Source organism: Amblyomma mixtum, chromosome 8 (assembly GCF_055824585.1).
Source record: "Amblyomma mixtum isolate Tamu chromosome 8, ASM5582458v1, whole genome shotgun sequence".
Lineage (NCBI taxonomy): Eukaryota > Metazoa > Arthropoda > Arachnida > Ixodida > Ixodidae > Amblyomma > Amblyomma mixtum.
In genome coordinates this window covers 7,051,278-7,077,119 of record NC_143019.1, presented here as the reverse complement: position 1 = coordinate 7,077,119, position 25,842 = coordinate 7,051,278, and the positions used below count along the sequence as shown (strand labels likewise).

Sequence of the window (25,842 nt, the reverse complement as noted above, 5' to 3'; positions counted from 1 at the left end):
TCAAGACATAAAAAGGACGAGTTACAGTAAAACCTCAATAATTTTACCTTGGTTAAATCAAAATTCCGGGTAATTCATAGAACTACAGTGGGCCTGTAATTTGTGATAAAAATTTTAAAGACACGGGGTGCTGTGTGCGATGCCAGAGCTCACTGAAAACTCGGGGAACACCCCAGTTCTACTGGTAGTGCATTTGCACAGTGGCTGGTCAGGTTGGACTGAGGTAGAGCCAGGTGGCTGGCGGAATCCACGGGCTCATGGGCAACGACCAAGGTGAACAGCGGGCGTCAATGCTCCAGGGCCTAGATGAGGAGATCGTCCGCACCTCTACCGAAATGTAACACGATAGAAAGCTGATGATTACAGGATGACGTGATGACATAATGATATTTGATTTAATGGCGGCGGGCCTAGTGTGAGTGCACAGTCCTCATTCCCCCCCCCCCCCACCCCCCCCTTCCTCTCCCTGCCCAAATTTTTAAGAATTATTGTGGGGAATTTTGCAGGAAAAAGAAGCACATCTATTAGGTAGGTTTGTGATGCAGGTCATGTTATGTCAGTGTCATCTTTATTTGAAAAAATTGGGCCATAGCGGAGTTTCAATCTTTTAACCACTGTTGGAGCACTTTGTACCGGACTAGACACTAGGCCTGAAGGCTTGTCAGTCTAAAATATTGCGTGTGAATTTTCATTCAGTGAAGCAAAGAAGCTTCATTTGATTGACTGGCTCGTTGATTCGTGTGTGTCCTCCGTCAAACCCTGTGCAGTGCCTGAGCCACATGTATGGCGGCCACAGCAGTCACGTGACGGCCGTGGACTTCTTGCCCGACGACAACCGCCTCATCTCGCTGGGCGGACGGGACTGTGCAGTCCTACAGTGGGCCGTCGTCTAATATCGCTCTGTGCGACCCAAAATGGAGAAGAAAAAACAATGGAAGACGGAGGGCCTCCTCCTCCTCTTGCTTCGGAGGAGCACGACACGGAGCAGTGCCTCTTTCCAATGCCTGGTGCCATGCTTGGGACACACGACGAACGGCGAGACAAGGCGCTTTGGTTGTCGCTCGCTTCTGCAACCTGGGGTTGTTAGTCCCTGGCAAAATCTTTGCTATCCGCATCTGAATGAGCAGCTGTGCAGGCAGTCGATGGAAGCCTCAATGTGGTAGTTATTAACACGCAATTCAATATTGTGATCGGCTTGCTCTGCAAAAGAGAGGCCAGATTCTGCGTAGTTGCTTTAAGTCCAGCCAGTCACACTAGCCTACGACTGGTACGAGTGGGACGCAGTTGTAGTAGAAGATGTGTATGATACACAGGATGCTGGCCGCTCGCGAAATCTCAGAACAAAGGGATCGGCGCCGGAACAGGTGAATAGCGAGGGACAGACGCACTGTTTCCATATTCTAACAGCAAGAGAATGCACCAGCAGAAAGTAAATGTCAAGTGTATGGCCAATCGTTAATCGACCTTGCAGATAGGCTTGAGTCAACAAGTTTACATACGTGGCCTCTGGTGCAGATATGTTTAGAAAAAATTGTGGCATCATGCAGACATGACAGCAGTGATAATCCTATGTAAAGTGTCAAAGCGACTTGCAAGAACAGGTGTACTTAGTTTAATCCTTAACTGATGCATGATTGTGCAAGCAGAAATGGCAATGATGCTAGATGTTAGCTCCCTGAATAAAGGCTGCCGTAATTGTTTTTTGCTAGTTCATAATGCGTATGCTCATCTTAAGAAAAAGATGAAGCTCTGTTGACTGAACACACTGCCCACTGCGTCCCTGTCGGGAGAGGGGCCCCCATTTTTTTTTTTTTTTATGCCGTGGAGGTTTTGCGTGCGTGTTGTGCTTTCGACGAGTTGCAGCGAGCTCACTTCTGATATCGCGCCCCATCACATTCGCCTGATCCTCGTTTGTTTTTGCCCGGTGTGTCATGACTACATTGTCATAATCATGTCATTGTGAGCTGGCGTGTGCTGAATATGTGGTTGCCAGGTGCGCGGCTTGCTGAGAAGCTAGTTTTAGTGGCGTTTTGTAGATAGAGCCTGTTTTTATGAAATCAAAGTTTGGTAAATAGCATTTTCTGTGGATATCCTAGGAAGGAGTGAATATTTTTTGAATGGCAGCATTCCTCTTCAGCTTTTAGTTAATGAGTGCTCACGTACGATGGCAGTAATTAGCGATGACTACGGACTAGAGAAGGTTTTCACACAGTGTCTTGTGCAGGTAATCCTAACCTTTGCAGTGCGTTTTTCAGGGAGTACGGTTTCTTTCACCATATGCATGCTTTCGATGTGCAACTTCAGCTGACTTCAACTTTTTCTTCGAGTTTACATTTTCACGTGCTTTAGTAAACAAACCATTTTATTCCAAATAAGTAGGGACTAGACCTGTTTCACTAATTGTCAAAATTTTATGTGAACGAATGTATCTGTAGAGTTCTGCCTCTAAGAAATTGCTTTTTCATCGTGCAGCTCTTGTTAAGCGGAACTTGCTAGTTCTTCTTACCTGCCGTCATGAAAGGTGTTCAAGAAAGACTTGGAAGCGATGACTGCCATTTAGTTGGTTTGATGTCATACCACGGCTACCATAATAATCACTTGCGCATACTACTGAGTGGAAGTGAGGCATTTTGGCCAAATTTTCGATAAGCTTGACTTTTTAATAATGTTGCCTGTGAAGTCTCTGTGTGTTGTCATGTCATGTTCTCGGAAACCGCGTGAAGCTGATTTATGGGCAAATTATTGCGGGCTCTTTGCAAAGCATTCGCTGTTAATGTTGTCAGTGTACAGAAAAGATGGAAATGAGAAGAAATTGTGGAATTTTCCTCCTGATTTTCCCAGCGTTGATGCTTGCAATACAAAACTACGCAGATGTGTTTCCAAAGCCATCCATCCACACTGAAAAATCGTGATGTAGTCCATTTTCTGCCTCAAGTGTGCCTGTAAGTCGAAGCCCAGTGGGAGGTCGTCCTGAGAATGTGATAAGTAATACAGTGTTTGTGACAACGGTATGAAGAGTGAAGGTGTTCCAATAATGATCGAGCTCATAGCCTGTGATTAATTTTAATTGATCTGTATCTTACGCTGGGAAATGCATGTTTGCTATGCGTTCTGTGTTCACACTGTAAGCAGTGTGCGTGGGCTACGTTGCAGTTGCCGCACTGACAATTTCCGGATTTCTAATTTGTTGTCCCGCATGAATCAATCTTGAATGCCGCATTGACGGTGTGTGTATAGCTCTTTTCAAGCTTTCTTCATGACTCATTTGTGCATTATTTGATTTGCTTGTGGCACTTCATTGGCATGTCCTGGGATCGTGCAGATAGCTTTATTTAGTCTGCAAACATTAAGCTGGCATGTGAACGTTGTTTTCTGATTTTGCTTGTTTTTAGTTGGGAAGCGAGCACTGCTCATATTGTTGTTCGATGGCAGGAAATGGAACCAGTATTGAGACTTTTCTAAGAATCGTGCAAACGGAAAAACGCTCTCAAAAGTCCACTAGGGCCATGAATCTCCGCAGATGTGTCGGCTTTCCGTCTTGCCAAATGGACAGATGGTTTCAGAGTGACGTCCATCAAATAGTGACCATTCTTCAGTGTTGTGCTCTGGAGTGTTGTCTTACATGGCTGCCTATAGAAGTGCTTGTACCGAATCACACTGAGCTAGCATCTTGAGGTAAGAAATTGTCGTCAAGGGTTAAAGGTATACAATACATGTACATTGAACGTTATGGTCACTTCCCAGTATGTATCGGGATGTGCTGCAGCAGGATTTCAAAGGCACTTTGAATGTTTCCCATGTGTTTCTCCAACTGGTGTGAACAAAATAGAGCTAACTTTGAGACGTCTTGGGCGAAGCGTTGAAGCAAGATGTGCAACTTCTTACACACTTTCATTTCTTTAATCATCTTCAGTGATTGTGCAGTCTTTTGCAGCAGTTGGCACCTTTGTGCAACATTGAACCAGGTGCTTTTTGCTTCTTCGTTGATGCAAGGACTGTGGCAAATGGGCTGACTAGCAGTGACTTCATGCTGCACATTTGCTTCTTAATTATGGTGTGTTATTTTCATTCTACTGAAGGTTATTAGTTTGGTGTGTTCCGAATTCGGCCGCAGCACTTCTAGTACTCTCTAAACAAAACAGAATAAAAAGGGTGTAAGGTGTCCTCTAGCACAGGAGAGATTACTCCCTTTTTAATCCCATATGGGTGTGTGTTCTTGTTTAGAGTGGTAGGAAGTTTTCGCGCTCTACCAAGACTGTGTATGAGAAATCAAGGAGTCATCACAACAGCTGCATTTAGTGAGAGGGGAGTTGTTTTGCAAGAGTTTGAAGTGTTTACCAGAGATGCGTTTGTTTCAGTGCATCTTAGTGCTTTTTGTTGCTGCTTCGCTTTGTGACAAAAATCATCCATGTGCACTACCAAGCTGTGGGCGAAACAGTAGTGTTCAGCGGCTGACAACTTTCTTTAGCTTCTGGATGGTCATGCTTCTTCCTTGTTATGTTCTGGTTATGATTTTACGTTTTGTTTACAACCTGCATGCTCGCAGCTGATTGCAGCTATGCATTCAATCAAAAGACAGTGGCAAAGCGAAAGGAATACGAGTAGATGAGCAATACTCTGCATGTTTTTACACTGTTGTCTTATACTATACCGGTGCTTGTTGACCTTTCCTCATTGTCCGTTTACTTTTCAATCGCCGAGTGCGGTCTCTCTGGTGCAGTAGCACCCTGCGATGTCACCCAGGGGTCCCTGTCTTGCATGTGACAAGGGTGTTTAGCATGACGGGTTGAAGGTACTGACTGCTATGTAGGGACGGGGGGATGGGGGGGGGGGGGGGGGTGAGAGTGTTTTGGGAGACTTTTTTCACACTGATTGCGGCATGTTTTCCACATCCGTTTCTTTTTTTTTCAATAGTAGAGCCATTATCGTTTGTGCGTCAAGCTTGAATTGGGTAGTTTTGACAAGCCTTATTCCAGTGTGGTTACCTTCATGACAGAACGATTTTTCGGGTGCTGTTTCTGCGCGTAGGAACATACATTCTTAGTTATTTGCTCTTTCATTAAGTGCAACAGCAACAAGAGCAGATGCTGTTTTCATTAGTGGTTTGCAATACGGCGTTGGCATGACCGCCGCCACTCCATCATGTTTGCATGGTGCTTTGTTGCATGAGTGACTGTAGAGCATCATTTAAATGTCCGCATGCATCACATTTGTTTGAATTTGTATATGCAACATTTTGCGTGCATTATAACTGGAAGTTTATGTGCATGTTGCTTGCACTTAAGTGTCGTGTTTATGGCAGCATTGCTGTGAAATTAACACCTTAGATTTTTTTTTTGCCAGAGAGAGAAAAGCAGTTAGCTCTTCAACTGAACATTGCATTTGTAGCCAGATAAGATGATGGCTGCACAATTTTTATGTGCGTGTTGAGTGTGTGCATGTGAGTTATCCCGACACATACGCTATACAATCTTCCAAGTTGTATGAACTTCTATGAAAAGCTGCTGTGACAGTTCTTCTCCCTCTTTGTCGCAGATATTGATTGTTGCCCAGAACAATGATTACTAACTTCTTTTTTTTTCTTCTAGTTACGTGTGGGTGTGCATGCATGTGTGATAGAACTTTATGAGCTGATTTTTGAATAGTGATGTTAGCTTGAGTGTTTGAGGAAAGATTGAAGTCTTTTTTTTTTGTATCGTGTTGCAGCAATTGAAGCTCAACGTTGCACTCGAAAGATCCCATGTGCAGTGGTAATGCTAGGGACGTTGCCATGGCAACTCGAGTGATCTGCACAAAACCATTACACCCACTACTCAAGTGTGAGCCATATCCATAGCCCACATCACCTCCACGTACCTATCGACGCGGTTAGCACATAACACGGCATGTGGCACAAGTTATGTACAGCACATAAGAAGAGCAGGCTTGTGGCAACAGTTGCGTGACAGTCACGTCATTTCATCTCTTGTAGCACCATCTTAGCTCTCTTTGAGTTTTTTTTTTTTTACAGCTGTCGGGTACAGGAAAAGTACGCAGGTCGTTGCATACATTCTTTTTTAGAGTCTTTTCGGAGACGTAGTGCACGTTGAAGATGGTAGCGTCTAGCTCCAAGTGCATTTCCATCACCACAGTGTCTTTTTTTCCCTCACTTCTCTAGTTTCGTGATGTGCAGATAGGTGTCTGCGTAAAGTTGTGATGGCGCAAGGTCTCGATCAGCAGAGTTGGAAGCAACGAAGTTGGGAAGTTGGAAACGAGTACTTAGCCTTATTTGTCACTGTACAATCCTAGACCTGCGACCTGTATCTCTCTCAAGCGTACGTAACAGGGTTAGTGTGATGTAGTTTTCGTGGAATAGAAATAATGCCTTAGACACGGTTCAGAGCTCAGTTGCTTTGCATGGTGTGGGCGCTTTGTCCAACATACGTATGATTGAAAGTAACCATTGCAAGTCATTGCCATCATAGTTTGTCGGAAGCGGAAGAAACCTTGACGGAAGCAAGGAAGCCGGGTTGACAATACATTGCGCGGGGAACGTTTTGCGTGGGTCACCATTTCTAGTGTCGTCTTTTTTTGCGAACCTCGACCGCCTGTACTAATGTGTCAACTCCATTGCAAACTGTAAACACAGATCACAGCTCACAAGTCATATATCAGCATAGCACATATACGGGCAGCATTTCTTTACTTGTTGCCATCTTATTATTCTTTATATGAGTGAAGAGTGAGTACATAGTGTTTTGCAGATAATCGGTAGCGATTGTAATATATACATGACTATGGAGGCATCCCTGATGTGTCCTGAAATGTCTTAAGAGCTTGGAGTGCGATTTATGTGTGTGCATACTGGGAAGCCGCTGTGTCGAAGCTTCTCTGCCGTCATGAAGTGAGCAGCTTGGCGTTTGTGCTGGGAAAGTGCTGTCCATTGTTCTCTTTTTGCAAGCATAAGTGAGTTTTTGTGCCCCGCATGGGTTCGGGCTGCCACCGTGTACTGAAAATGTGACTGCTACGGGCTGGCAATATTTATTATGTATTTGCTTCGAGTGAAAGCTCTTCTCGTCTTGCTTCTCTCTTTGTAAATAACTAATAAAAATGCACAACTTCTGCGCTTCTTTGTCAAGTTGATGCTTTCTTTTTGTTCTGTTCTGCAAGAGGGGCTTGACAAGTATTTCGTACATCTACCTTTTCGATGATCCTCTTTATGCTCTGGCAAAACTGCAGTCAGTGCTTGCAAACTATTTGCAGTTCAAAGTTGCGTACAGCAATTAGGCATAGCAGCGTTCTCCAGGTGAGCCACTTGCTGTACGAAATAGACCCCAGCACACCTTTTTGTTTGCCTGCTTGGTTGGAGCGAGACAGCCATATATGTTTCATTGGCTGGATTAAAAATGCAGGCTGCTTTCTAGTCTCTGTAGAACTTGTAACCGTGTTGCATGCAAGTAACACATGCATGCCTGTAACAGTTGCATGCCTTTAAGTTTTGTTTCCTTATCCTGGGTGCCTGGCTAGGCACTGAAATTTCAGCTGATTATGGCAGAGTCCAACTTTTATTACCGAGCCCACTCTGAAGAAAATGCTTAATTTGGTGCGCATGGCAGCCGCTTGCTGAGCGTAGGTGGTCCTCACTATTGCATGCTTCTTGCTAGATGTTGGTTTTGCCCTGGAAGCTTCCAGGCGCCTTTGTAGTCCTGCTACTGCCTTCCAGCTCGGCTCTCTAGCTTTTTGAAGTATTCTCTCGACATTCAAGCAGGTAATGAATACTGGATAAAGGGAAGCTACGAGCGCTTTTGGTTATGCACTAGCGCCTCTTCAAACACTGCGCCGAGGATTCGGGAAGTGCTGCCAGACCCATTTCGAGGAGCCTTTCCATTTCAAAAAATTTAATCTCTCCTTGTCGGTTCTTGAATGGGAAACAGGAATCGTTATTGACACTCTGCTTGTCAAATAGGCCTGTAAGCAAACACCAATAAATTCCTTATTGGCGCTGTGTTGGGGAAACACGAAAGTATGCAAAGTATGAAACATGAAAATATGGCAAAGAAGGATCCTGACCAGCACACCTATTCGTCATAGACGCCATTCAGCCAACACCAATAAGTGGCTTGAATCGCAAACAAGAATCTTGCTTGTACTGTTCGACGAACATGCCATGTAGCCTGCATGAATAACATCCCAAAAAAAATGGCTTCTATGGGCACTGCTGGTTGCATGTACCGCTCGATTTTTAACTTCAACATAAACCTGTCTTTGCAGGTATCTGAGAGGCTTTAGACACTTTTTTTTTTTTCAGGATTGCTAGTGAAATAGTGCTTTCTTACTAACATACTCTGTCCTATAGACCTTTTCAGGACCCCCCGGCAAAACCGGTTTTCTGGGCTGTGCCGGGAACGTGGAGAAGCTTCGTGCCGAACTCTTTCCTGTACTACGAGCACAGCCCAGCGCACAATATGGCGCCACCCATGGACCTCTTTTTGAAAAGGTCTATATACAGTGTTGAAGCAAATGGTTGAAGTTGCGTTTATCACTTTTGCTCCAGTATGTTTTTAAATTTTGGCTACAGTTAACTGGGATAGCTATAAAGCGTCTCAACCTTTAGGGGAAGGAAGGAACTTCCAAATAGCATTTATTAGGTGAAATAAAGAGGTGAATATAGCCTGAGGTGAATATAGCCTGAAGGTAAGTGATGTGGGCCAGTACCAAAAGTGCCCCATCGCCGTGGTGGCTTCCATATCGTTGGGCGAAGTGGGGCTGAAGTAACATTAATGCATGTATTTAAAAAAAATGCTGTTCTAGGGGCTTTAAAGTGGGGAGGCCCTGCAACTCTTGGAGAAGAGGACAGGAGACGGCTGGAGGGAAGGCAGTGGGGTTACTAGTATGGATTTTAATGGAGCAGCTAAGGTTTTAAAAGCACCAGTGTGGTGGAGGAATGTCTGTTAGGAGGAAACTATATCCTAACATTTTAGTTGTGTTTTCTTTAGAATGATATGCAGCGGTTTAGAAAGCGTACAGCCACGTGATTCGCGTCAACAAAAGGTGATCGTTTTATTTTTTTCTCGTGCTTTTTGGCGCAAAAGCGCGCTTCACTAAGATAGGTGAAAAACCTGAGGTATGTGGGAAGCCCCAACTTTAGGAGGAGCGCCAACTGCGGAGGCCTTGGAACATCTCTGTACGTGCGCGGAAAGTGCACCCTCCCTAACAACCCCCCCCCCCTTTCCCCCCACCCCCTCATTTCCCGCGCGCTGTTGCCAACCGACCGTCCTCCTCTCCTCCCCTGCCTGGGGAGAGTTGGGGAGGCTCGCGCTGCCACCAGTAGGCTGGCCGCGGGGCTGCCTCTTCCCTCGTGTTCCCTCTCTCGCTGTGCCTGCCGTTGTTGCTCCAGGAAACGGACTCTCGCCTTGCGTCGCCGGCGCGCTCCGCCGTCCCCGCTCCCGACGCGCGAGAGCCATCGGCGTCGGAAATTCCGACGCCGATGCAAGGAGGATATATAACACTTGCTGGAGTGGAGGGGGCGCTTGTCAAGTGAAGCCGGCCGCCGCCATCTTGCCAGTGGCAGAAAGCGCGCTTGACGCCGGCTCGCGCTGCTGTTTTGGCGCGCTGTTTGAGTGCAAGCTGACGCGACGGGCATGCAAACACCAACGGTTTGATAATGGTTGCCTCTTGCGTTGCCTACGGATGTGCAAACAGGCTGAAGAAGGGTTGTGGCCTGACATTCCACCTGTAAGTACACGAAAACATGTTCAATTGAGCCCTACGCGCGCGTTGTCGAGCGGCGCAAACTGATGTGGTAGATGTGTGCAACTAATAATAGTGCCTGAATTACTGGCAGGTTTCCAAAAGATCCCGAGCTGCGGAGCCTGTGGGAGCGGGCCGTTCGCCGTGAAAGATCCACGGAGCTCCTGGGTTCACGAGTGAGGCATTTTGTTTCCTCGAAAAGTTTGCACAAGCACGGAGTGAACCGTTCTACTGCGCTCTGGTCGTAGATGACATGGCCATACGGAAACACGTAGAACTCGTTGGAGACAAAGTTGTCGGGTACGTAGACTTTGGAACGGGGTTAGATGATGATAGTCTCCCCGAAGCCAGAAATGTGTGTGTCTTCATGATTGTTGGTATAAACATCAGACTCAAGATGCCAGCCGCATACTTTTTAATTGACACACTAACTGGAGCGGAGAGGGCGGAGCTGACCAAACAATGTATTGAGAAGCTTGCATCAGTTCAGGCTGAAGTTGTCTCTCTTACATTTGACGGTGCCTCATCGAACTTCACTATGGCTAAGTGCTTAGGTGCTCAGCTTCGACCGGACTCTGATGGGTTTATTACAAGCTTTGTCAACCCAGCTGATTGCACTAAAAATGTTCACGTTATTTTAGATGCCTGCCATATGATTAAGCTCATCCGCAACTTGTTGGCAACCGTAAGCCACCTCATCGACGCTGAAGGAAAGCATGTGAAGTGGGCTTATGTAGTAGCATTGGAGGCTTTGCAACGTGGAGAGGGTTTGCGTCTTGGCAACAAGCTCACAAAGGTCCACGTTCAGTGGGAAAAGCAAAAAATGAAGGTCCGATATGCTGTACAAGCACTCAGTGCCTCAATTGCCGATGCCTTGGACTTCTGCGAACAAGTGCTCAAGCTGCCACAATTCAAGGGTGCCAGCGCAACATCAAAGTTCATTAGAATTTTCGATCACTTGTTCGACATCATGAACTCCAGGAACCCATTAGCAAGGTCTTATAAGGCACCTCTTCGTAAGCGGAATGAATCCTGCTGGAAGCAATTCTTTTTGGAGACCCGGGCGAACATAAACGGGCTGAGAGATCCGGCAGGACGTCCAGTTACAGAAGGACTAAAAAAAACTGGATTTGTTGGCTTTTTGATATGCATGGCAAGCACCGAAAGAATGTTCGACGAGCTTGTCGGCCAGGATCAGCTGAAATACTTGCTGACCCACAAACTCAGTCAAGATCACGCCGAGAACTTCTTCGGGTCCATACGTGGACGAGGGGGACATAACAACAATCCAACAGCTGTGCAGTTCATGGCTGCATACAAGCGTCTGTTGGTTCAGACGGAAGTGACGTCTTCCAATTCTGGAAACTGCTCCCAAGACATCGTCTCCATCTTGAATTCAACCATTACTGTAGCCATGGTAGATGCAAAAAGCACGGTCACTGACATGCGCAGGTCATCAGTCCTGCAGCCCGATGACCACGATTACACATATCGCATTGACTGGCCCGAAAGTCTTTCTGCTTTTGTCGGTGCCGTGGTGCCATATATAGCAGGCTTCATTGTGCGAAAAGTTAGTGCAACGACAACATGCGACAGCCCTGCACTCTGATGCGCTTGCGCCTTTAATTAAGCAGAAGAGCCGGGGTGGACTTGTTTCGCCGTCGCAAGACGTTATTGGCCTGTGTGAAGCAGTTGAGAAGGGGCTGCGACGGCTGCAGGCTGAATGTGATGCCATTACAACGGTGCTGTCAAGGGCAGAACACCTTATCTTGGAAGTCCTGGGTGTGTCCTCAGAGAAAAGGTGGTTCCAGAAACTGGAGGAGCACATCCTTGACTTCGATCCGCTCGACAATCATATCTACAATTTTTGTGCAAAAAAATCGCTGAAGAGTACGTGAAAGTGAGGATACACCACATGACAAAGGAACGAAATCGGGAATTGATCAAGAATAAAGTCAGACCAGTTCTGCCAAGGGTGATTATCTTCAATCACCAGTAGGTTGCCTCTCACCATTATTTTTACTGTGCATCTGATTATTAAGCTTTTTTTCCCTTAATATTTGTTCAGGTTAACTGCTTTCTACATGCCAGTTGGCTGCTGATGGATGAAAAATAAACGTTTACAACCCCAACCGCTTGCTTTCATTGTTTTGTAAACGCGAGCAACTTCATAGGCAGCGCGAAGAAGCACGAGCGCGGTTGCGCACTGCTGCTTTTTGCCACTGGCAAGATGGCCGCCAAGGCTTCACTCTCCCGCATAGGCGCGTATAGGCGGCTTCCACTCCAGCAAGTTTTATATATCCTCCTTGCGCCGATGTGACAACATGGAGGAAGGGGGCGCGAGCAGCTCGCTGCCCCGGCTGCAGGCTGGTTACGAGGAACGCTAATCAAGCGATTTCGCACGTCCTGCTCGGTTAACTACGCTAAAACCCTACCATTTTTCATTTCGGTTTCAACAGCCAAACGACGCCTGTGACGTAAAAGACATGCTCAGGTCACATGAGGCATACAAAAAACTGCAGAATGGTCGCACTTTTCTTAATTTTCTTTGTCACCTGAAAGCGTCTTAAATGTCTTGAAAGCATTTTTGAGTCGGTAATATTTTATGAACGCATTTTTTTTTTCATATAATGTAAGATTTTACCATGGATTTTACTATAACAGCCAATATATCAACAGGTCACCAGGCGGCAGTTCCCCATTGGTTTTATTTGGGAGTCTTATATGTTCGATGTGATTGATGGAAACACTTCAGAATAAATATTTGCTACATATCAGAAGAATGGAATGTTACCTTCAATATTTTCATAAAAGTATCTTACAATTTTTCAATTTGTCCGAAATTACTGTACATGCATTCAGTTACCATTTCCAAACGCATCACACCAAAAATAAGCATTCAAAAATTTGTCTTTTATTAAATATCTTTTATTAAACAAAACTGCTGGAATAGTTCAGATATGTTTTGATTTAGAGAAAAAAATGTCGCTGTAAACAAACTGCAATAAAAATTGTAAAATGTGGACAGGCCGTCTGGCTGTTTTAGGCGATTTTCGATAGAGTTTTTAATGAGACAGATTTCAAGGGCTTGGAGGTATGTATGAACGGCATTATGCCGATGGAAGTGTGAGCCCGAAACAATACAAAAAATTCCTACACTGTAAATATAAAATTCGGTTTTTCTGTGCGACCGGTCATAGTAGGCGTCGTCAATTTTACAAATCTGTATGTAGCACCTCACAGTTTTGCCTCTGGCGTCCCAGCTGAAATAGGAAACGATTGCGGGCTCACAGCCTCACCTACAAAGCAATGATCCTAGTTTGCCTCGAAACCGTTATATTGGTTTGGATGAATACACGTGTACGTAATATATCTTACGAGAAGATCGCAAAGTACGTAATTAGGACCGTATTGGTCTGGTTTTCAGAGTTCGTCGCTTCAAGGAATAATATATTCAATGCTTTTAATTATTACACATGGTAATTTCTGAGCAGCTGCTGTAAAGCAGTAACGATTATTAAGTGCGAAGCAGTACGATAAAATAAAAGTTCCATTTTCCTTAACTTATTACAGCTCATTCTTGGACAGTTGTAATTGCAGGCACTAAGACTTGCTTTTGAAAAGTTCTCCATATAACGAATCGATCCGTATCTGCCTCGAAGTATGTTCCCACGAAGGTTATATGTACACAACGTGTGTATACACGTGTACACGGGAATACTGCGAAACCTAAGCTAGGAGATTTATACATAGTCCCTGGTTTTCAGGGCAGGACGGTAAATCGAAGCCACACATCAGACGACATCGAGACACATGTCAGAGAAGAGTGCGAAATATACAAGGCGATATATCTGGTTTTCGGGATAGGAGAAGTCCAAGCCCCGTCAGACGACAGTGTTGACCGAGCCGAGTAGTAGCACCAAGTCGGGCCTCCTGTTGAGCACGAGGAACATGAAGGGCCTGTCCACGGCCACCACCTTCCTCTCGGCCGAGCTGGCGCCAGCGTCCCGCGAATGATCCGACGAGGGTGGCATATGTTCTCCGGCTTCGCTAACGTGCAACGTGGCCACGTGGCGGATGTCGGACATCCGTACGCCCGCGGCTGGCGTCAGGAAGTCCAGGCGAGCCTCGTCGGTGAAGGCGTCGACGACGCCGAGGAGGGGCAGCAGCTCGGTCAGGTTGGTCACCTGCCTGCATGACGAGTACATCATCCTTATCAGCCTGACTACACCCACTGCAAGGCAAAGGCCTCTCACATATCTCTCCAATTAACCCGGTCCTTTGCCAGTTGCGGCCACCATGTCCCCGCACACTTCTTAATCTCATCCGCCCACTTAACTTTCTGCCGTCTCCTGCTACGCTTGCCTTTTCTTGGCATCCACTCCATTACCCTAAAGGACCAGCGGTTATCTGGCCTTCGCAGTACATGCCCTGCCCAATAAGCCCAGAATTGCTTCCTCTTGATTTCGGCTAGGATATCATTAACCCGCATTTGTTCCTTCACCCACTCAGCCCGCTTCCGACATTAGACCTATCATTTTTTTTTTTTCATAGCTCGCTGCGTTCTTCGTAACTTAAGCTGAACCTTCTTTGTTAGCTTCCACGTTTTTGCCCCATATATGTGAGCACCGGTAAGATACAGCTGTTGTATAATTTTCTCTTGAGGGATATTGGTAAACTGCCATATGCACTCCACCCGGCCCTTTCTTATCCTTCCAGTTATCTCCTTTTCACGGTTGAAGTTTTTTTCTTTTTATGTCTACTGCGTTGGTGCTTTCTCCTAAAATGCACGTTTATTGGGTGAACAACACAGTTGACTTTCTTTTACCCCAAATTCTGTACATAGATGCGCATTGCGTCAATTTTGTTATTCTTTGCTTACTTTGTGAATGCTTGGGCTGCTGTTTCTCTTTTTTGTATTTACCTGCATTTATGTGCTGTATTACTGTATCAACCCCCCCCCCCACTGTAATGCCAAATGGCGCTGTGGGTAAAAGATAAATAAAATAAATAAAATACGGATCAGCGGTCACTAGCTGCCCTAAGTAGACATATTCTCTTGCTACTTCCAGCCGCGCGCTAGCAGTGGCGAAATGCTGTTCCCTTGCTAGACTGTTGAACATTGTTTTCTGCATGCTGATAAGGTTTCAAAGGATCTATGCGTTGACGGATACCTATAGCCCGCCAGACGTTCGTAACCTAGTAGAACAAAAAAAGGCATCGACGCAGTATTTTTGCAGCAGAACACTCGCGTGTTCCACTGCAGGTCAATGCTCTACTGCAGGTGGTCAAACAAAATGCTGCCCAGGTAACACTGAATCATAGGGGGCGCACGGATTAGGGAGTACCGTACCAGGGCTGACCGGAGAGCGGGCGCATTGAGTCACCCTGTATACCAGGGCTAGTTGGTAATTAAGCCAGCAGGGCTATAGTTTCTAAGCAGTGATGGCGTCAAGGGAGGTGAAGAGCGGCGGCCGAAGCCCCGAAATCTGCCGGGCCACATCAAAAATTTGCCGAGCGCTCCGTTCATACTCTGACGAGGACGACGTTTCGCGATGATGCAGGCCGTAGTAGACAAGCAGGCCGTAGTAGACAATCTGTCTGGTAATAAAGAAAACATGTGAAGCTCCCGTCGCTATATTTTGTTCATTTTATCCTAATGTCACAGATTCCTACCCAAAATCTGGCTACTCCCGACCTTAAGGTAAGGAGTAGTCAGATTTTGGGTAGGGGAGTATTCAGAATTCGGGTACGGAGCTGTCAGAACCTGGCATAAAGGCATCTGGAATCTTCAGCATGAAGGTAAAATAAATAAAATGAGCAAGATGCATCTAAAGAACGCCACCCCATGGCCTAGCTACGAACGTTCTGGTGCCATCCTTGGGTCTGGACTGCGTAAAAGAATGAGGGATCTAAGCCCGACGAAGCATTGGAGGAAGGCTTGTTGGCACAGAAATAGGTGCAGTTAATTAGGACGGGAGGTGCTCGGTCTGAGGAGAGGTGTCAGCAGTTGAGCTGCATATTTTGGTGCATGCAGGTGTCATGGAGAGACTGGAAGGAAGTGTGCGATGCAATGTTTAGCCGTTTGCTTCTTGCAGACGAGGGCTTCGTCACTGGTGGGCGGTCATATATGCTGTCCCGTGGTCCATCTGAGCGGGTAGTGAGAGCATTAACGAGAAAGGGGTGGAGGCGCTGAAAAAAAAAGTTAAGCCTACATTTTCCATTCAGTAGCGACGTTAAATGTGCACTCCCTTCCGTATTTCCGTAGTTTCTCACACAGTGTAGGTTGGCGCGCGCGCCACCTACCTGATGCGGAATTTAGGCAGCGACAGCTCGACGTCGCCAGCCTCGCGCAGCCGGTCGATGCAGCGCAGCACGAGCGGCGTGCTCAGCTTCTCTTCGAGGGTGGCGAGGCCACCGGGCCCCGTGGGCAGCAGGATGATCATGGCGTTGCTCGGGTTCTCGTACGGCAGCTCGACCACGGTCGCCTCCAGCTCGGCGCAGTCGGCCACGCGGAACGGAGCCGTGCAACGCATCGTGGGCACGCTGCGGACACGTCATCATCATCATCATCATCAGCCTCACTACGCCCACTTCAGGGCAAAGGCCTCTCCCATGTCTCTCATATTAACCCTGTCCTTCGCCAGTTGCGGCCCCGTATCCCCGCAAACTTCTTAATCACATCCGCCCACCCAACATTCTGCCGCCCCCTGCTATACGCTTGCCTTCTCTTGGAATCCACTCCTTTACGCTTAAAGGGTCAGTCTACTGAATTTTATCGACCATATTTTCTTTGCGGCAACCGATAGCTCTTTACTCAAATTACCGTTTAGCCAGCTGTGATGCCAAGGAGTGCGGTAGAACATTTTAAAATAGAATTTATTAATGTGGGAACACATCTGTATGAGATGGTAGTCTCATCTGGCAACCATCTGGATTTCCGCCGCGCGGCGACAAACATGGCGGCGCCCGTCGAAGCCGGACCTCTCGCTTCGGACTGAATTCTCGTTGTTGCTGCCTTTTTCAGTGCGTTCACTGGCCATAAATGGGGCGCCTGTCTTTCGCTTCGCCCCATCTCGCCTATAAGAAAACATATAAGAGATAAATTTGCTTTATTTTAATAATTAGAGTGACGATTCTGCCGCTCCTAGGCCTAAGTGGAGAGTCGGTTTGTTTACAGCAATGGTTCCCGTCCTGACGACCAGATGGCGCCACTATAGGCTGAGTTTATTTTTGTGTCTCTGCTAGCATACGCTGAACTAAAAGTGGGAATATGCCTGCGTTTTGCGTACGTGTAACTATAAATATTCATGTGATTTACAGAAAAAGCGAGCGGTACGCCTTCTACAGTTTACTAGAGCAAAACGTGCGTTTCTCTGACATTGGGACATACAAATGGTACGTAGTATCACGGCCGCTAGATACAAAGCGCAAAGCGCTTTGCATCAAGCGGCCGTGGTAGTATATTCACTTATGCTTCTACAAAAAAAGACTACCACTTTCTTGAACAAAATGAACGTTTGGGGTCGCCACCATGCTTGTTTACGCGACTTTTAACGCCGAAATAAAATATAAATTCCCGCCTAAACCGGGCGCAGACCCTTCGTTATTGATGTTATAGGGTGCCAACTACCAGAATATGCCATTATTTATACACTCATCTCGGTGAGTAGACTGACCCTTTAAGGACCAGCGGTTATCTTGCCTTCGCATTACATGCCCTGCCCAAGCTCATTTCTTCCTCTTGGTTTCGACTAGGATGTCGTTAACCCGCGTTTGTTCCTCACCCACTCCGCCCGCTTCCGATCTCTTAACGTTACACCTATCATTTTTCTTTCCATAGCTCGCTGCGTTGTCCTTAACTTAAGCTGAACCTTCTTTGTTAGCCTCCACGTTTCTGCCCCATAAGTGAGTACCGTTAAGATGCAGCTGTTGTATACCTTTCTCTTGAAGGATATCGGTAAACTGCCTTTCATGACCTGAGAGAACCTGCATGCCAAATGCGCTCCACCCCATTCGTATTCTTCTAGTTATTTCCCTCTCATGATCCGGATCAGCTGTCGCTACCTGCCCTAAATAGACATTCTCTTGCTACTTCCAGCACCAAACCATAAATTGCGAACTGCTGTTCTCTTGCTAGACTGTTGAATATTACTTTGGTTTTCTCCAGGCTAATTTTTAGCCCCACCGTTCTGCTCTGCCTGTCTAACTCAGTGATCATGCTTTGCAGTTCATGTCCTGAGTGACTTAGCAAGGCAATGTCACCAGCGAATCGCACATTACTTAAGTATTCTCCATTAACTCTTATCCCCAACTGTTTCCCCATCCACGCCCCGGAATACCTCCTGTCAACAGGCAGTGAATAGAATAGGCGAGATCGTGTCTCCCTGCCTGACACCCTTCCTTATTGGAATTTTACTGCTGACTTTATGGAGAACTATGGTAGCTGTGCAATGGTTATAAATATCTTCGAATATTTTCACATAACACTCTTCTACACCCTGATTCCGCAATGCCTAGGTCTCGTCTATTTTCAGCTGCGGCTGGCGGTCCCGGCTGTTCCTGCGACCACCGCTGCCAGTTCCTGCGGAAGGTCGGCGGTTTTTCGGCCGTTTCTGCAGCTTGGGATTGTGCACCCATTGCCCTGCTGTAGTTGGCCACGGCGCCTGCCCTCACCGGGAAAATACTCGGTTTGTCCGGCCTGCGGCGCTGGGAGACTCAGGTGGGCCGTTTCATCGCCCTCCCGCGCGCGGTCGCGGGCCTCGCCGGCTCCCTTTTCTGGGGAGCTGGCCTTTCTTGCCGCGTTTTTTCGTGACGCTCGGTCTCTGGGCCTCGCTCTGAGGCTTAGCCCTAGCAAGGCGTGGAAAAACACCATTTTTATCGTGGAATTTTATCGTGGAAAAACACCATTTTATCTTATATTTCCCTATGAAGAGAATTTAATAAATTCGTGCCCTGCTGCCTCCTAAATGCACCAAATAAGTTCCGCAAGCGCGCGGAGATCAAATGGCAGCAGATCTGATAGTACAGTTAGGTGACGTCTTTGGTTAGCTTTGGACCAGTCTACAAAACGCCAATTTCGCCTCGATTTTCATCATCGTCATCATCTCTAATTAATGACTTCCATCTTTTAGTGCTGTGAGCCGGCTCCGCCTAAGTCATTCTTCAACTCATCACTCCAGGTATAATTGATCCCGACGGAAAAAAAAAACTCCAACTGCACGGCAGTCATGCACGATCAAGCCGAGATCGAAATGGCACAAATCGGTCACCCTGCCGGATGATGTGGCCTGCTGAGCCGGCCGGTCTTGTCCGCGGGTGCGTTGAGGAAGGACTGCCTGGAGACGGCGAAGCGGTTCTTCCAGCGTCCTTCCAGCCTCAGCGAGGACAGCAGCACCAGGCGCGTCTCGTGGTCCACGGAGCCGGGCGGGAAGACCTGTTCCCGGGGCAGCGAGAACGAGCTGACGGCCCTCGCCATCGCGTCCATGGCCAGCCGACACTGGGGGCCGCTGTTGCGGAAGTCCCGCCGGTCCATGAAGTAGCACATGGTGTCTTGCATCCTGCGACATCGCGCAGTCCGCAGCCACTGCAGCTGCTATCGCTGCGCTCACAGTGCGCTGGATGGCATATAGCGCGAAGATTGTACTGCCGGTCTCCTGCTTTTCATCCTTTCCCGCTGCCGTTAGAACTATACGACCAACCTTTATAAACTATGGCTGCACCGTATAGCCCTGAATAACCTCGGCGAAGCTCAGCTCATTTCCGGGAACCACAAAATGAGAGACACAAATTACAACTGTCAGCAAAGCGCCGAGACTTAAGTTTGTGCGGATGCGTGTGTTCGAAACAAACCAGTTAGGTCTGAAAGTGCAGTCTCTTTGGGATCGCCTAGAAGACGGTACACTATCCAAACCATGTATTCTACTTTACGTTAAGGTCCTCACGGGGAAAGCTACGTCACGCAGTTTCAGCAGTATTAAGGGACTGCCTGCTTGCTATCGTTCCTTGATGCAGCCCGCCGGATTCAAAATGACAGCTGTATATGGAACTTTCGTTGAGGTTAACGGCACAGGCATAGCACGTCGTACCCGGAAACGCCAGCGCTAGCCAGTTGGGCACTAAGGGCGCTGGCTTTAGAGAATGGTGAAGTGATCCAGGCAGACCTTGTCCATCCCCTAGACATCCACCCTTCTCCTCTAAGCTACAAGGAAGGAGACACTGGGCACTCTCCCGGGGGAGGGGGGTTCGTCCTATCTTGAAGCGAAAAGCTGCTGTGATCCGCGATAAACACACGCTTGCGGCGAACGTCAAACGGTGACGCATAGCGCGCTATGCGCACGGCGGCGGCGAAAGGTCAAACGGTGGCGAGGAGGAGAAGCGGCGGCGCACATGCGCAGTAGCCTGCGCCGTGCGTGACGTCACTCGTGCTCCGACATACGCCGGCTCACGCGAAGCGCGGTATTGACTAGCGTAGTGAAGCTTTTCGCGTCAAAATATGGGCGTGTGTATTGGAACGGCAGATTAAGCCTATTCTTGTCAGAAATAATCACAATCCTCCGGATCGCCTAAAATCAAATTAAAAGGACCCCTTCCACACACTTTCCGGCTTCTTTCCCCCTTCTCTTGGAGCTTTCCTCGACCCTTGATTTCCCCCCGTAAAGAGTATAGTGTACAAGTAAAAGTATGCCGTAAGAAGTCCGTAAAAACTCTCGTGTTTTCATCAGTGCATATGTGTTATAAACTGAACTCACGTTGTTGAGCGCATGGTTATCATACGCATCGTACGTAGTACCCCTAACGCACCTGTTGGTCTTGTCAATTACACGGTGATGGACGTCTAACGGACTTTGTTGACTTTCTTCGAGGGAAGCCGCGGCGAAAAGTACGTTAGCTTTCCTTTATTGTTTAATACTCATCACACCATCCTTCAGTCTCAAGCACGGTGGTGGTCTCAACAACATGCACTGACGCGCAGAGCGCCACCCATACAGTTTCTCCCGCTGCCGTATACCTGTAGTAGTCCTTGTGCAGGGGCACCGACTCGTCGAAGAACAGCGCCGTGAAGCAAGTGAGCGTGAGGCCCAGGCACCGCAGCTTGGCGCGCTCGAAGTCCCGGAACAGCTCGGACGCCAGCTGCTCGAACCTTACCGCCGTCGAGGAAGGGTCCCAGTCCATGTGCAGAGCGCGGGCAACCTGCCAATCCGCGGTCAAGGCAATTGAAACCAGAGTTTGCAATCATTTGTAGTCATATATTATCGGCGCAGTAAGAACAAAGACAAGAGGAAAGAAGACGGTAGGACATCGCTATCCTGCCTTCTTCCTTCTCGTCGCAGTCAAGGCTTGAAATCAAAACTTCCAGTTGCACTATTTTAAGGGGAAAAAATGAAACCCGATTAAGGCCTGGGAGCTCAAGCGTCATATTTAAGAGTTACCCTTAAATCAACGATTGGGAGTACTTAGAAGACAAAACTGCTGTGTGAAGTTAATTTGAGTGAATCTTCGAAGGGGTCCAGTGGTTGTGTCATGTACACGTAGCCCCGGGTTAATGACATCCTAGTCGAAATCAAGAGGAAGAAATGGGCTTGGGCAGGGCGGCTGAAAGTTAGGTGGGCGGATGAGATTAAGAAGTTTGCGGGGATACGGTGGCTGCAACTGGCAAAGGACAAGGTTAATTGGAGAGACATGGGAGAGGCCTTTGTCCTGCAGTGGGAGTAGTAAAGCTGATGATGATGAATAACCGCATAAACAAGGCGAAAAAAAGTTTCAAAAAACACTGTCTGATTTTTATCCCCTCCCAGAGCGAGCAAGGGACAGTGGTATCAGCGCCACCCTCATGAATGCACTCAATTCCGAGCACGCCCATGCAGACAGGATGACCACAGATGGAGCAGACAGGAGAATGCTCCCGATCCTTACTTCTGTTGTGGCTTGGTCCAGGTTGTCTTCAACATATTTTCTTTGGTCAGCAGGTGAAAGTGGTATATGCTCTGTTGTGCCGGGTTTTATGGCACTCAAGCGGAACGTGGTATAGTTTAGAATTTCGATGCATATGCGGAGAATGGCCCTCATACGTCTATGATCGTAAAATAGAGACATCGGTGACCTGCTTTGAGAACGACGTAACTGTACGGCCTATACCTTGGGACATGCTGCAGTTCTGATGCGTTTTTTTTTTTGAGGGGGCGCTGGGGAGGGGAGTCGACTTTCCTGCATTGCTGCAAGGTCACGTGTACAAGGATGCTTATTTAAGTGCCTAATTTAAGGGAGACGGAAGGAAAGGGTGATCGTCCTCTCTGAGACGCATATCTGCCGTGGAAAGACAAGCTTCCATCGTTTACCTTTTTTTAAAAATAAATATGGAGGGGCTGGCAGATTAGGCTTAACTCTGCCCCTAGCGGTCAACCTTGATAGAGTTTTGCCGGTAGCCGATTGAGAGAGAAGGTCTAAGAGTTGAATCCGCGACTCCTCACCTATATGAGGCAACATAGCGAAGATACTATAGTGGGATACAACTTAAGAATGCAGCGGCTTATCCCCGTCAAAGGACCCCCTTCCAGCCAATGGCGTCAGCCGATTCTCATGACCATGCAAGTGTCACAAAACGGAGTGGTAGATAAAAGGTGGTAGTCCCCTCCCTCCATAGTCAGGGATAGACCCTTCTCCCCATTGTGGCACCGCTCCCTGCATTGTCACGCTAGCAGGGTCATGAGAATCGGCCGACGCCATTGGCTGGAAGGGGGTCCTTTGACGGGGAAAAGCCGTGGCCTTCTTAAGTTGTATCCGCCTATAGACGTTTTTAGTACACAGGAGACGCACCGCCTTTGCAAAAAGCACCCAGGCTGCGCGGTTTGCTTCTCAGTCGTACATTAAAGCTGTTATGCCAGCCCTCGAGCTCCAAATCTCTGTATGGTAAGGAGAACCCCTGTCCTTACCTTCAAAGTACTTTTTTATCTTTTGGGAAGGTGTGAGGCTCTACGAATGAGAAACAAACCATGCGGCCTGGTTACTTTTGGCAAAGACTGTACATATTAGCGGAGACATATACCGGTTTACCGGACGCCTACTGCGCACGCGCAGGGACATGGGTGGGGCTAGGCGGGGTCAATGCGCGTGCGCAGGAGGCGTCCGGTAAACCGGTACAGTACGTCTCCGCTAATACGTCTCCGGAATGCTAAAAACGTCTACTACTGCGAAGATACAGCCCTCCTACGCTGCACAACGGAGAAATATAGCGTCTCAGCTGGAGCCGATTGAGGTATGTACTACCTGGTCATGGGTGTTTCCGCAGGCGCCCCGCAGCACCATGACCAGCGAGCTGGCGACGAAGAAGGGCGACAAGAGCACGTTGCCCGCGTGGCCCACCTCCCGAAGCTTGCGGTGCAGGTCGAGCGACAGCTGCAGAAGGCAGCCGCTCAGGTCCGGAGCCACTCGGAACGACGGCGGCAGGCGGAATCTGCTGGGCCAAGCATCGCGTGTGCCCGCCTTCTTTAGGAAGGAGTTCCGGCATCCGCTGTATACGGCGCCTAAAGGCCTGTTCACATGCAAGCGACTGAGCGATTGAGCGGCGCGTCGCAGCGAAAATTTCCAACTTGAAACCTCGCCGCTCGTCGCAGCGACGACTCAGAACAGGTTTTTCCGCCGCGGCGACAGGATTCGCTAGCATTTTCGCTTGCATGTGAAACAGGCTTAAGGGAATGCTATAATGTTACTCAGTCCTCTGATCAAGTCAACGGGACTGAGTGCCCGCAAGCTTTCCGATGCGTTGCGCATCGTCCTTTTCAATATAGAGTTGTAGCATTGAGCATCCGCGATCTGCTACCGCAGTTCGCTTCCACGAGGCGCCATTGCGTGTGCGTAGAAACCCCTGAGGGCGCTAGATGGCGCCACGCACCCGTCTGCGGCGTGCGCCCTGCCGCGTCAGAACCAATCAGCGCGTACGCAGTGGTGCCCCGCGGAAACGGTTCACGGTAGCGGAACGCGCTATGCTGTAAATCTCAGAGGTCTTTGGAGCTTAGTTCCACTCGCATTGAAAAAGCAGGTGCACCAGGGACTCAAGAGACGAGGACACTGAAACAAACAAATTTAGACTTGCTTGCAAGGCAGCCCGCACTAACAAACTTTTGCCTCCACTGGTAAGCAGCCGGGAAAAGGGGAGAAAGTGAAAAATAAAACAAAGAAAAAGGAACTGAAAATAAATTCAAGAAAAAAAAGTCAAATGTAACAGGGGAAAAACGCCGCCGACCTGGGCCACTGAAAAAATTAATTTGCAGACAGTTCTTCGGAATCATGTCGGCATCGTCCGGGCACGTACGCCTCACGCCTACAACCCCATATCGTAAAACCTGTACAGACGTCCCACTATAAACTGCCTGTTGTTTGAAATGTCTATAAGCTGCCTGATGTCTGAAAGAATCTAACCAATAGCCATCTCTGAGCCAGTATACGCAGGAAAAGTGCGACGGAGGAGGGTCAGAGCATGACAAAATCGCCGAAAATGGCGCCGCCATTCGCGCGTCATTGTGGAGTCTCTGTTGCGTGTGAATGGGTACTATTTCGATCAGGAGTTCGCGGCAACACAATGCAGTGATTGAGCGAATTGATGTGCTCTCCTCGGAAGGTGTTTCAGAGCCCCCTTAACCTCAATTCCTCCGGTGCTCCGTTTAAAAGCTCCCTTCCATTGTTAACTACTTCAAATTACAATGTTTTGAGCTGGAAACATGCCTCTGTTGACAACAGTCTAAGCAATCCGTAAATTTAATGATCGAAATATACCCCGGGATATGGAAGAGTGCGCTAGAGAATCGTCTGCCCCCTTTTTACTCCCCTATAGGGTAATTCATGTTTACGGTGCAGCGTATGCAGAACTCCTGACGTAGCACGCCTGCAGTGGGCATGCCCGAGCCCATCGTATAGCACAGGAGTGGATGCATGACCGAAGTCAGTCAGTCTCGTACCTTTCCGCCTCGGCGCTCTCTAGCGCGGTGTCCGGCCCGGATGATGACAGCTCGACCGGGAAGCTCCCGGAGCGCGACCAGCTGGGGACGCCGCCAACGGCGAACGCTGTCGGGCCGCCGGAGGACTTGCGGGAGGTCTTGCTGCTGTGGCGGCGGCACAAGTACAGGGAAGGCCGCTGGGAGCCGGCGGCAGCGCGCTGCCTGCATTGCTGCTCGTCCTCGTCCTGCGACGCGGTGGACGAGGAGCACACGTCCCCGGGGCTGCTTGTCCCCGACGCCGGCCGAATGGCTGCCATGGGGGGCGCCGTAGCGGAGGCGTCAGAGCGTCCCTGAAGCATGGCTCCTTCTTCTTCCTCTCCCTCTGCTCGGCGTACTTCTCCTTCGTCACCGATCCTTTCTACGCCTATTTACTTGTTTGCCGAGCCCACTCGTGCTATTATTTGGTGCCACTACTCTTATAAAGCGGGATATTTTCTGGCTGTGGTAGAAATAAAAAAACTCGAACTCAATATATAGATAGTCTATACATTTCTTATAGACTCTGTTGCCTTCCTATAAATATTTACTTCTGTCTATTCGCAGCCTGTAGAATTGTCCATAGTCAAAAGTTTACTAAAGTGCATGGCCGTAAATAAATAGACCGCCTATAGGATTTGTATTGCCGATAAACTATTCTCTAGGATTTGTCTATGGACAGTCTACAGACTTCATAGAAAAGAGTCTATAGAGGGTCTATGACTGTCTATGAAATTTTTGTGAAGGCGAGTTTCAGCCACAGATCTGTTTGTTCCGCTGTCCAAAATTTCTCGCTGGAATCTCGTCGACTGCCTTGTTAAAGCTTGCATGATTTTATTTTGTTCATATTATTAGCTTGAATTCGATTTGTATTTTCATTGTTTATTTTATTGTTATTATTATTCAATTTTTTATTTTCAGTAAATGCCCTATTTGAATGAGAACCCACGGGTGTCGCTCTCCCGCATGCGTTTCATCTTCCTTTATTCATCTGTTTGTTTTCTTTACTATAATTTTCTTTTTTCCCCTTAGGCCACGGAACTGTACAGGCGAATAGCAATCTATGCCTCGCGATTCTTGGCTGATATCCCAGTGTGGGTGTTTGCCATCCTTTGTTAGGCCAACAACAACACCTTTAGTGACT

General features: G+C 47.9%; 2 protein-coding genes and 1 pseudogene across 9 annotated transcripts in view; 2 read left to right on the top strand and 1 right to left on the bottom strand.

Moving 5' to 3' along the window:
- LOC149331226 (echinoderm microtubule-associated protein-like 2) overlaps nucleotides 1-7,105 on the top strand; it is a 190,227-nt gene extending 183,122 nt beyond the window's left edge. For all 8 annotated transcript variants that reach the window (XM_089556401.1, XM_089556400.1, XM_089556399.1 and 5 more), the window contains one exon: nucleotides 768-7,105. In XM_089556401.1, coding sequence (XP_089412527.1) covers nucleotides 768-893 — 126 coding nt within the window. In that variant the 3' untranslated portion in view covers nucleotides 894-7,105. The remainder of the gene's footprint in view (nucleotides 1-767) is intronic.
- Nucleotides 7,106-11,035: 3,930 nt separating this feature from the next.
- On the top strand, nucleotides 11,036-11,777 carry LOC149331225 (uncharacterized; annotated as a pseudogene).
- A 1,818-nt stretch (nucleotides 11,778-13,595) lies between these two features.
- Nucleotides 13,596-24,979, bottom strand: LOC149331224 (iris-like). Its single transcript, XM_089555911.1, has 6 exons — nucleotides 24,684-24,979; nucleotides 22,996-23,182; nucleotides 20,741-20,922; nucleotides 19,029-19,289; nucleotides 16,036-16,275; nucleotides 13,596-13,920 (listed from the first exon to the last, which is right to left on the bottom strand). The coding sequence occupies exons 1-6, from the start codon at nucleotides 24,977-24,979 to the stop codon at nucleotides 13,614-13,616; spliced, it is 1,473 nt and encodes a 490-aa protein (XP_089412037.1). The 3' UTR covers nucleotides 13,596-13,613.
- Between the last annotated feature and the right edge of the window lie 863 nt (nucleotides 24,980-25,842).